Source organism: Pangasianodon hypophthalmus, chromosome 12 (assembly GCF_027358585.1).
Source record: "Pangasianodon hypophthalmus isolate fPanHyp1 chromosome 12, fPanHyp1.pri, whole genome shotgun sequence".
NCBI lineage: Eukaryota > Metazoa > Chordata > Actinopteri > Siluriformes > Pangasiidae > Pangasianodon > Pangasianodon hypophthalmus.
In genome coordinates, this window is record NC_069721.1 from 11,713,686 (window position 1) to 11,726,119 (window position 12,434).

The 12,434-nt window shown below is 40.8% G+C and overlaps 2 protein-coding genes across 2 annotated transcripts in view; one reads left to right on the top strand and one right to left on the bottom strand.

The window, feature by feature from the left end:
- Nucleotides 1-60: 60 nt before the first annotated feature.
- On the bottom strand, nt 61-11,376 carry dhx8 (DEAH (Asp-Glu-Ala-His) box polypeptide 8). Its single transcript, XM_026915209.3, has 23 exons — nt 11,218-11,376; nt 10,672-10,757; nt 10,136-10,208; nt 9,946-10,037; nt 9,728-9,834; nt 8,907-9,251; nt 8,537-8,681; nt 7,508-7,711; nt 7,190-7,277; nt 6,975-7,072; nt 6,705-6,852; nt 6,011-6,192; nt 5,627-5,821; nt 5,296-5,481; nt 4,805-5,015; nt 4,237-4,418; nt 3,997-4,137; nt 3,753-3,908; nt 3,480-3,617; nt 3,233-3,361; nt 1,365-1,561; nt 1,051-1,230; nt 61-950 (listed from the first exon to the last, which is right to left on the bottom strand). The coding sequence occupies exons 1-23, from the start codon at nt 11,324-11,326 to the stop codon at nt 731-733; spliced, it is 3,612 nt and encodes a 1,203-aa protein (XP_026771010.3). The 5' UTR covers nt 11,327-11,376; the 3' UTR covers nt 61-730.
- A 247-nt stretch (nt 11,377-11,623) lies between these two features.
- Nucleotides 11,624-12,434, top strand: part of spata20 (spermatogenesis associated 20) — a 35,669-nt gene continuing 34,858 nt past the window's right edge. The window contains exon 1 of the mRNA XM_026915446.3: nt 11,624-11,913. Coding sequence (XP_026771247.3) covers nt 11,714-11,913 — 200 coding nt within the window. The 5' untranslated portion in view covers nt 11,624-11,713. The remainder of the gene's footprint in view (nt 11,914-12,434) is intronic.

Consider the following 12,434-nt stretch of genomic DNA (forward strand, 5'->3'; position numbering starts at 1 on the left):
ATCAAATAATACAATCCATTTCTTGGACAAGGACAAAACAAAACAAAACGGAAGAAATGATATTGATCTGACCTTTCTGATGGAAGTTTATTACACAGCACAAAGGAGCCAAAATGATAAAAATACAGACGATTGAGGATTAATATGAAAAGCTTGCATGCATTTCTTATCACTTCCTGCCATAAAACACAATTACAACAGAAATTTAGTTGGGACTATAATCCTGTATTGAGTCATGGTCCATAATGGTTAATAAATAACCTTAAATCCTAAAGCAGAATGGTGTAAGACAAAAACAAATGAAACTAACCAAATCTATCACAACCTCCATTTTTAGCATTTTAATCACTGATGGCCTGCTGAAACGAAATCAGTTTTGTTTCAGTGAATGTGAGCTGCAGAGCCAAATATACTCTCTGTACATCATTTTACAATACTAATAAATCTTGCCAGGAAATCAGAAACAAAATATGTTACATAAAAAAAATATAATACAACAAAATGTTGTACATAGATTTATTCGAAAACTACATTTTGTCTTTAAACTGACAAAAGGTCCCCTTTGTTATACAGTTAGAGATTTAAGGAGGAGCATTTCAAATGCCAATAATATAGGTACTTTCAAATGAAATTATAAAAAAAGGTTTCAAGATCTGTCCACAATGTTTTCAATGTGTCACCAGCAGCATTAGAGGACACTGCCAGACAGTAAGTACATTGTAAGAGCATTCTAGCGTCTGCGGAAAGCTCTGGAAATTCTCCAGGCATTGGGCTCTTCGTAACGGTTGTAGAGGGGCTCAAGACGCTGCTGTTTCTTCTGCTTGCTGAGGCGAGTCGGGTCGGATACTTTGAAGAAGGCCGGAGCGAACTCCACCAGCCAACGTGGGTCGATTGTCGTCACCTCTCGCATGTACTCTTTGGTGGTCAACACCAGTTCATGGTATACAACCCTGAGGAAGATGAAAAAGCATGTTACACAGAGGACAGGGAGAAAGAGAAGAACAAAGAACGTTACAGGCTGATGAGTTGTCGCTGTTGATGCAGACATACCACTCAGGTTGTCGGTTGAAGAGGGCACTCGAGGGATGAATGTAAACCACCTGCTGGTCTATGAGTGTCCTGTAGCCTTCCTGAGGGTCTTTCTTAGCAGCGTTACGAAAGAAACCACTGCAGATTGCCTTCTGCACACGTACTGTGGCCTTACCACATGATACCACATCCAACTTGTGTCTAAAAGAATGAGAGAGATAAGGTACCTGCTCAAAACCAATTTGTTTTAATGCAGCCAAAATTTCCACAGAGTAAACTAAATGCAAATTATATTTTTGGACCAGCTGTAAAATAAGCATCATAAAATTTCTTACCGGTCCATGATGCCCAGCATCTGCTTGCGGATATCCTGTGCACGGCGTAATGAGCGAGCCTGGATGAAGTTCTCATAGCACCAGGGATTGGAGAACTTGTTGTTCTTCCAAGAGTTGTACACAGCCAGTAAAGTGAGGTGGTCTCCCTCAGGCTGGTGGAACTTAGCCTTCTTCTGGTCAGCTAGAGCCTGTTTGTCCTGAAATTCAGCATACAGATGATGAACAACATTCATTTGTATTGATTTAGAAACATAATACTGTTGTTCTTTCTCAGGGTGTTTCTGTATCTGATTATAATGCTGACCATATCTAATAACTGTGAACCCCAGATAATCAGGGGTGGTGAGAATCACCTGGATACCTTCTTGACCATGTGCATACTGAAACCATACAGCAACAAGATGAATTGAATGATGGTATGTCATTCAATAACATACATACATACAGCGACAAGGTGTATGACAGTATTTGCAAAAAAATACCATTGGCATGCAGCCATCTTTCCCTGGAACTTCTTTCAGAGTTCTCACAGGGTCGGAGGTGGTTCCAAATGACAAGGAGTCCTGGGCTTCAAAGAACTACAGTTACATAGGTAAAAGGTTCACACCTCCTGAACGGCAGTGGTGGAGAGAATCACCTGGATATCGTATGCACAAAAGGTCCTGAATGGCCTGCTCCTTGGTGGGGGGGCACACAGGAGCCAGTTGACCAAATAAGGCAATACGCTGAAGCCAGTGGACATCATGGAAGACAAGGCTGCTTGCATACAGCTCAAAAATACCCATGACGACAATGAGAGAGGACCGAAGGGTAGAATTGTAATGCCTGCGCTTGGAAGACAAACCTTAAGCATCTATGCTCCAGGTTGATGTGGAAATGAAAATAAGCATTGCACATGGCTCTTTAGCCTAACCTTTCCAAAGCAAAGACAATCAGGGGTCTGTTGTGTGCAGGAAAAAACAATTCCATTCCCAGAGCTGTGTATTAGTGGAAATCCAGTAGACTCAGCAGGGAACAGTGTGCATGGTATGACGTGGGAAAACCACTTAATTAAACTTGCGGCAAGTAGCCATGTCCAGTCGGCTAGACAGTGGGGGATATGGAGACAGCCAACAAAGCAAACTCAGCAACACTGTGTGCTATGTGAGTGGATACCGCTCAACCATGCTAGTGGCACATAGCCACTACAGGCCTGCTAGTCAGCTATATAAATATTTGAAGAAACACCGCTAACAGGGGACCAACAAACGGGGAGAATGAGAGCTAATAAGGCTAGCAATGGTAACATAGCAGGGCTGACTTAAAACTAAAAGCTGCCTAGGAGTGCATAGTGATCTGTGAAGAAGAAGGTGCTGTAAGTGTATACAGAATATACTTACTGAGGCAGAAAGGATGAGATAAGAGAACGCTATTGCCAGTTTTGGAGAACACAAATACTGTAGCTCTGACTGTAGTCACAAGTAATCTGAAATGTGTGAGCCAAGAAAGTGGAAAGGGAAAGGTGACTGTATGACAGGTATTTATTGCAAATACTGAGTCATACTTCACTTTGTTGAAAGGTTTTGGTTAGGATGTTATCCAGGTTATTTTCATCACCACTGGCAGATAGGGGAAATAGAACCACTAACGCTGCGAATTTCAATCAGTTTTGTACATGAAGTACAATGCAACATCTAAACATGTAGCCATGGTTAATTACACTATATTTAAATTTATTCCACTTATGTAAATTCTGGAATGCACATTGAAGCATGAGTTATAGAAATGGTGAGATAAATTAGAGACAGGAATAAAAAAAAAAACAAAACAGAAACATTAACACTTGCCATGGGTGTGACCCATGAGTGAGTGTTATCAGCGAGTGTTACCTTTGGCCTATAGAAGACGTTCTGCACAGAGAGCATGGACACTATGGTGAGCATCTCTTCACTGCAGCCCAGGTGGACAGACATGATGAGCATCTTACACAGCATGGGCTCTAGAGGAAACTCAGCCATCTGAGACAAACATAAATGAGGAAAAGCTTCGGCATTCATCCTGTTGATGTGTACTCAGGCACCATTTCAATACTTTTAAACATAACAGAACATACACACAGTCTTTAATAAATCATACCCTGCGTCCGAGACGAGTGAGTAATCCCTCATCATCCAGAGCTCCTAACGTGTACAGCTGTTCCATTGCTGTGATCAGCGTCTCCATAGGAGGAGCGTCCATGAAGTCAAATGATAACAGGTCATTAATGCCCATAGCCTAAAGTGACAAAAATCGATTAGCAAATATCACAAACAAAAAAAAAACTTGACTATTAAGATTAATAACTACAAATTATTTTCTAAATTATTCTAGAATAAGTTAAGAAGTGTGTGACTATTTAAACACACACACCTTAAGGGAGAGCACAGTGCTGGCCAGGTTAGTTCTCTGGATCTCAGGCACATTGGTGGTGAGCATCTCATCTCTATATGCACGTTCTGTGTACAGTCTGTAGCACTTGCCAGGCCCTGTCCTTCCTGCTCGGCCTGCTCGCTGCTTAGCCTGGGCCTAAAACAACACAACAAAGACAGTTAAGTCTTTACAGAGATATAGTACGTAATTTTTAGCCTTCAGCTGTGCGCATGTGTGCATGTACCTGAGAGATGGGCGTCACCACAAGCTGGTCAATGCCGGTTTTTGAGTTGTACACCTTCTGCTTGACAAAACCTGGATCCACTACGTAGTAGATTCCATCAATGGTCAGAGAAGTCTCAGCAATGTTTGTTGCAATGACCACCTACACAAATAAGTGAAGTACAGAGTCAAGGTTAAATAACTGTAACAGGTTCGAAGGTTGCAGTACAGAGGACAGAAGCTTCAGGACAGAAGCTGCTACCTTTCTGCTGCCAGGTGGAGCTGGGTCAAAGATCCTGGTCTGCATCTCACTGGGCAGTGCAGAGTACACAGGCAGGATGATCAGCTCTGGCACATCAGGGCCTAGTGATTTCATTCGCTCATACAGGATCTCACAGGCTGTGTCGATCTCTTCTTGACCCGTCAAGAACACCAGAATATCACCTACAAATTCAAACAAACGTTACTGATGTGATAACTATTGACTTGACGTGATCATGACTAATTAGATTATAATCAAATATTCTATTTCAACATCCCTTATATCAGAAAGTGTTTGCATCCTGGGACCTCTATCCAAGTTTACTTATTACAAAAGACCCCTTTTGTGATCTTCACACACATTTTACATGTATAATAGTAATAAGCTGTAGACTTCCTAAAAGAAACACATTAGTGTATATCTATTCAGTGAAACTGACCACTCATTCAGACAGATTGCTGGATGTCCCTGATCCCATTCTGAACCATTCCTAGATAAGAGAGTCTGAATATTTGCTGCAATTAAATTACAGAGTTTCCATCAGTGAGTGTTAAATAGTACTGCTTACCTGGTGGCTCAGTGAGGTGGATCTGCATGACTGTGATCAGACTGGCATCCAGGTAATCTGTCTCAGGCTCTTTAGTGTACAGCACCTCTACTGGATAAGTACGACCTGGGATGGTGAAAATGGGGGCCTCGTAGAAATACTGGGAGAACTTCACAGCGTCCAGTGTAGCAGACGTCACAATCAGCTTCATGTCTGTGCGTTTCTGTACAGTCTGCATAAGAAGAACCCAAAAGAATGTGATGGCTATTAAGTTAATTTAATGTTCTCAAATCAATGTAGCCATATTAACAAAGTTTTACTACATGGTGCATATGCTTCGGTACCATTTTCATTAGCCAATTGTTTAATGTGAAAACGGGAGCACTGGATTCTCTCAAACTTGCTATACTAATTAGGTTGCCAGGTACAGTCTACAGGCAACAAAGTGCTCTAAAAAGTATAAACCACTACTTTAATTTCCAACGGAAATTAGCTCATCATAATGGCCCTACCTTCTTGAGCAGGCCGAAAAGCACGTCGGTGTGAATGGTCCTCTCGTGAGCCTCGTCCAGCATAATGATAGCATACTGGCCCAGATCAGGGTCAATCAGACACTCTCTCAGCAGCATACCGTCTGTCATGTACTTGATGACTGTGTCTGGACTCGTGCAGTCCTCAAAACGGATAGTGTAACCCACCTGTGTAAACAGGAAGAAAGATGTTATGATTATGATTATGACTCTATCCCAGGCAATGCAAGGCTTAACTAACTAAAGGCAACAAATGGATTTGGCAGGAATGTGTGTTGGACACCTTAAATGTATATTAATACAGCTTATTTACCTCCTGTCCCAAACAACAACCATATTCTTCGGACACTCTCTTAGCCACAGACATGGCAGCCACTCTTCTGGGCTGTGTGCAGCCAATCTTCCCACGCGCTGTGTATCCAGCCTCAGCCAGGTACTGAGTGATCTGTGTGGTCTTCCCTGAGCCTGTCTCTCCAATCACAATCAGGATCTGGTTGTCATGAACAGCCTGTAACAATATGTCAACACCAGAGCATAATATGATTTCTCATGTCACATGTTCCCAGTAGACCCTTCCAATCCTTATGATTGGAGATTATACACAAAGAAACAGCTCATTCTGAACAAACACTTTTATCATCATAACCATAAATCAGGTTGTAATTAAGCAAGTGCATCGTGGATGTAAAACACAGACCTGAATGAGCTGCTCTTTGAGCTTGTAAATGGGCAGACTCTCTCGCTGCTCGATAATGGACAGCTGCGTCTTCTTTCCGTATGAAGCCTTGTTGCCACCAAAAGCGTGCTTCTTCCACTCTGGGATGTCGTTGGGCATCATGCCAATGCCCCGCATGTTAGCGGCGATCTGCCTGCCTTCAGCTGTGTGTGTATGTAAATAAACGTGAGAGGAGAGCATGGAGGGATAGAGAAGTGCACTTATTGAGATAGGGACAAGCAGGATGGATGCTTGCCAGGCCAGAGGGCATGTAGTTAGCCAAGATAACTGCAGATCAGCCATCATCCAACCTTTTAACAGGCTGCAGGAAACCAGATGGCCATCAAACCCACTGTTTAGTCATACAGTAGCCTTTCATTTAAAAGGCAGTGCAGTGCTTTATTTAATGCGTTACATTACGTAACGTTCATTGCATTTTTTAAGTTCAGTAACTGCACAGAAAAGGCTACTAATTCTCTGAAAAGGAATAAACTGGCAAAGAGCATTCTAGATGTAGTACCTATATAGGAATATCTTGACTGGGGATAAGTATAGCTGTCCTGAATGATGTTACGCTATGCACTGCACTTAGAAATACCTAGCTAGTATTCCATGCCTCTATCTAAATCTATGACTGATATAATAAAGAGTACAGTTCTCAAAATAACAATCATACCATCAGGTAGAGGGTCCACCCAGTGCTTGTTGAGGCCCATAGGAATGGAGTCCATCTCAGCCTCACGCTGAGCCTGCTTCACTTCCCGTCTCTCTTTAGCCAGAGCGCTCTGCATCATGGCTGCCTGAGACAGCGAGCCATCAGGGTTCTAAAGAAGAAAAAAAAAAGAAAAAAAAAAAGAAAAAAAAAGAAAAAAAAGACAACGCATGAGTTACAGGCACAACCTGTGACCTCATACATCTTCTACTTAGAATGCTGAATGTTAATGACCTTCACTATTTTCACAGGGCTCATATCCATGCTCTGTTTGGTGTGTCCTCTCAGGAAAGGTGGCTCCTCTTCCACCAGTTCAATCTCCAGGTCCTCATCTGAGAGATGGACAAGTAGAAAAAAAAAAACTGAATTGACATGAATGTTCTTGAGGACTAAAACCAATGTGTGAATGGGCTCTTATGTTAAGTAAAACAATAGTCACTCTAGCATACCCTCTTCATCATCTACTTTAGGCAGGATCCCAGTCTCCTCATCAAAGTCTGGAAATTCCTCTTTGGACAGCACATTGGCAGCAATCATCTGGAGACAAGAATGAATAATGAATAAATACCCCTAGATTATGAACATAGCATTCAACAGGTCTTTATGGCAGCAGCACAATTTTTACTAGTAAAAACAATGCTGCCATCTAATGGACAAGTCATTACTCAGGGATTTGTTCATGCACAGGTAGCCAATTCAGAACTAAACTAAACTAAAGTAGCAGTAATACAATTCTTCTGCAAAAGCAGTTGTGAAGGAATGCATACTTGTTTGATCTCCCACTTCTCAGGATCAGAGATCTTGGTCAGTCTCTTGCGTTCTAGCGTGTCATCCTCCACTTCAGGAGCGTGACCCAGGTTGAGGTTGGTGGGTCTGTCTGGATTCCTCATGGCTGACTCCTCCTGACCCTCGCCACCAACATTCCTCCTTCTGTTGGGATTTAAGTCCTCACCCGTTTCCTGGTCAACATCCTGACGAATATAAAAGCAAACATCATCACTCCTGCATACAGAAACAGAAGAGAAGTGCTAATGCCATGCCAATGTCAATACCTCTAAACATTACCCACTCACTATTAAATAAAATTTAAATTTAATTTTTTTTAATAAATATTTCTTAAGACATTAACATCATATATTTATTTTAATGGTTATTTTATCATTTATGCATATACATATATAAGTGTTATCAGAGGACTTCTGAATAGAGTCTCATATTTTTGATGACCGAAAATCAAGTGCAAAGCACAGCTAGAGAATAGGGTGGTGTAATTACAGGATTAATTATTGGAAAATTGTCTAAGAACAATTTGAGTTTTGTCAATACTTGGTAATTTCTTTCATATACTCTGAAATTGAATTATGTATGGCCAGTTTGAGCATACAATTTATTTATTACAAAGTCATTAATTTAGTGTTCAGTGTCAATTTGAGGTGAATAAAAAAAATGGCAATGAATAAATAAAAAAAGGTTTAATAAACAAAAAATAAATAAATAAATAAATAAAATAATAAAATATTGGAGACACACTCATTAATGCAGATTGCACACTTCACCATTTTAGCCCAGAATTTCCTGTTGCCAACAAACCATTTGGAAGTGTAATGGTAGACAGTTTATGCAACAATGGGATTTTGGGATCAGGTGCTCTTTGACAGGAATTTTTAATGGTTGGACAGTGTCCACTAGGCAGAAGTGTTTTTTGATTTTTATAGCATTGGAGTAATTAAACTAGGGATTTAGAGTCCTGTGTATGTATACATTGGATGAGATGTTTTTTTTTTTTGCCCACTTACCTTCATGCTCAGGCTGGTCTTAGAGCCTGTGAAAGACAACACCTTGACCTTCACCCTCTGACCTTTGCTGACCACATCTGCCACATTTGCCACTCTGCCCTCTCTTCTGAGCTCAGAGATATGAACCAAGCCCTCCCAACGTTTCCTATATCCACATACAAGTATAACCATCAGATGACAATAAAAAGCTCCTTGAGTTAACTGTATGCAAATACATAACACTCATAAAAAAACACAAATCACATTAGCTGGAAGCAACCATGCTCAAATGCAAACCCTGTTAAATCAAAGTACATTTGTCTCAACTGATTTCATAACATTAAAGTGAATCAAATGCAGACACAAGGGGAAACACAGTGCTGGAACAAACCTCAACCCTTCAAGCTGCACAAAGCAACCGAACTGCATGATGCTGGTGACTTTGCCATTGTAGATGTCACCCACAGCAGGCTCCTCTGGAGGCGGCCGGTCCACATGTTTGTCCCTCCAGCGGTCTGAGCCTTTCTCTCTGTCCCCTCGGCCTGGACTCCTGGATCTGCTGCGGGAATGCCAGCGACTCCTGCGCTTCCTCCTCTCCTTGTCAGGGGAGCGAGATCTGGAGCGCGAGCGAGAACGAGAGCGGTGGCGTCTCCTCCTGTCTCTGTCTCTGTCTCTGTCCCGACTCCGGCTGCGGCTCCTGCTTCTTCGACTCTTCTTGCTGCTGCTGGCTTCAGATCTGAACAGTGCAGATTTTGATTTTATGAGAAAATTGAAATAATCTTTTCACAAATAAATATGTGGTCTTAAGAACATTAGGCTTTTACATTAAAGCCCTTTTCTAAGCTGGATTAGTTTTACTTGAGAAGGTTCTTTAATTTAAGTCATTACCAACACCATCCAGGATTTTAATCGGCAGTGATCTGGAAAACTGAAAAGCAGCCATACTAGAGCAAATTATTTTCTGTGTTTACCTGAATACTGATTATTACTATTAATATTAGCCTGCACGTGATCTTTTGCATTATGGAGTGTAGTACGTGTAGTACACCTGGACTATCAACTGTAACCTGAACAAATTTACACATATACTTGTCACGTCTGATTTATTCAGTCATTACCAAAACCTCTCAGGTAAAACTAAGCCAGATAGAATATTGCATAAGAACAAGAAAGACCATTTTCATCCACGTTAAATTTCTGCATGAATCACACCTCTGTTTGCTGCTCTTAGAGTCTGTGGCCTTGGCACTGGGCATAAACATCTCCAGCTCTTTCATAGCATCAGCTGCAACCTTTACATCGTCTTCATCTAGCATGGTCTGGTCAACGAAGAACAGATGTTTTAATCAGCACTTTTTAATTTTATTTATAAAATTTTATAATTTTATAAACACATTCATACAAAAGGAAAGCAAGCAAGAACGACTCACTCTGGTGTTGGGATTATCAGCTCTGCACAAGGCAGGAAACATCTCCTTTAACCGGTCTTTTTCACTCTTCGGCTTGACAACAGGCTCGCTCCCTGCAGAAATTATAAAAAGACAAAATGAGAGTAAAAAAAAATCTGTCTTTGTGAATTTACAGTTTTCATATTAAAAACACAAACCATTGTTTATTTACCTTTACTGGTGGATGCTTTAGTGGGTGGTCGCATTGTTTGAATGAGACGGAGTAAATTGCTAATGAGTGAGTCCTGTAGGGAATAAACCATGAATTATATGAACCAATACATACCATATGAATAAAAAAAAAAAGAAGAAAAAACTGTACTGCAGAGGACAAAACATCCTTCACCAGAAAATACTTTTTAAACACTAATAATAGATTATGAATGAGTGTTATGACAAACCATATAATTTCAACATCATGACACATTTTCCTTTTTAATGGCTATAATTTATAGCCTTCAATAATATTGTGCCCCTGTTTTACTGGTTCTTTGTTTGTGAGACATAAAAAAAAAAAAAAAAAACGAATAGAAAAATACATACTGTGCTGTGTTATTATTACTTTTAATCACATCACCAATCTACGATTATTCTGCCATTTCACATCATATACAGAAACCCATATTCAATCCAAAATCATTTAAATGACTAAGATGGTCAGATAAGAAAAAAAAAAAATCAACAACAACAACAAAACCCATGACTTACTGTAAACTCTGCTCCATTTTTGATCAGCTCTGACTTAAAACTATCAAATGTTGGGTTCTTTTCTGCAAGGTTGATGACAAACTCAGCTGGAAACAACAACACAGTGTTATGAGTATAAGAGATACAGACAAAAGCTGTACTGGGTGGAGAAATCCTCATACATGCGAGAAAGTGCTCCAACCTTAACGATAATTATTTACATTTATTTATACACTGATATATCAACATCACTATTATCACACAGGTCCACTCTATTACTCTTTAAGAGGTGATGGCAATTTAAAGTCATAACCAAGACCACGACACATTCCGTTACATAAAAACTAGCTAGCCTAGAGAATGAATCCCAATCAGCCCCTTACCACCTGCATAAGCACACTACATAGGGCATGAAATAATAACTTCGACATTATAAATAGTACACTTAATGTTCGACAGAAAGCGGTTGAGTGTTCAGCAGCCACAGCGGCTAGCTAGCTAAGCAGCTACTGCAGATGAGTCAGTTAGGAAGAAACCACCTCGCTGTTATTAAATATTTAAGCTCACCAAGGTCCTTGTCGCTGATTCCCAAGTGGTTATCAAGCTCAGTACAAACTTTAGACACTAAAGACAAAAACTCGAGCTTTTTGAGCTCATCTTCACCGAGGTCGGCCATGATGCACTAGCTATTTCTTTGTTTTTACGAACCACAGGAAGTTAAAAGCAGGCCAAATGTTTTTACTTCCGGGTATTTTCAGCACGATCAATATGGCGCCCTCGTGTGGACAGGATAAATATTGACCTCAATGGAAATAATACAAAACTCTGAACACATCAGAATATCTGAGTTTATCTGCGCATGATTTTGGTTATAAATCATCCGACAGATTAAAACTGGCGCCGAACTTTATGTAAACATTAGTATAAATCTCCATCCAGCCAGTGTGTTTGTGAGGAAAAGGTCCTACAGTGACCTCTTGTGGCTGATTTGTGAAGTTGACATTGACAGTGCAGCACCAGACTCACGACTCCGGTCAGCACTGTTGTGTTTGCGGGTTTTACAATGCTCAGATCATGCTGGATTCGGTCACTGTCATCTGCTACTATACCCACAAACTACAGTCTATTCACTGGAGCTTTCTTTAAAAAGGACCCAACTCCGAGTCTCACTGTTTCTGTAAGGCGGGACTGTGGACACACACCTACACACACTGACAGCTACCATAGACCTCTACCCTGCACTGCGTCCCAGGACAGCTTCAGGTAACACTAGCAGCTCTCTGCTCACTGTATCAATGCACTGCACAGCCTCTGATACAATGCACTGGCTTCTTCAGGCTGTGTCACCTATGCTGAATGTCACTTTGTCCCAGTCAGCAAGCTAACTAACGTAAACAAACTGCTTTTCCAGCTGTTCAGGCAAGCATGCTGTCTATCAGAGGTGTGTTTCCATCAAGCACCATGTCAGAAAGGAGATTTGGCTGGCTGGAGTAAAAAACAAAACAAAAACAAAACATGTGAAGGCACACACTGCAAGCTGGAGACAGAAATAACCTCACATGGTTCTTACAGAGGCACTGAGAGCCTTACAGTATTTGGAAGATTAAAAATTGTTTTGGAAACCCTGCTGAAAAAAACAATAATGGTTTCCACAACAAATACCATTGCAAACCATCAGCTGCCCATTAAAACCATTACCATTATCATTATTGGTCCTTAATTATATCCACGAGACATAACATGCCACCAACAGAAGGCAACAGATTACCAGTAGAGACCCACAG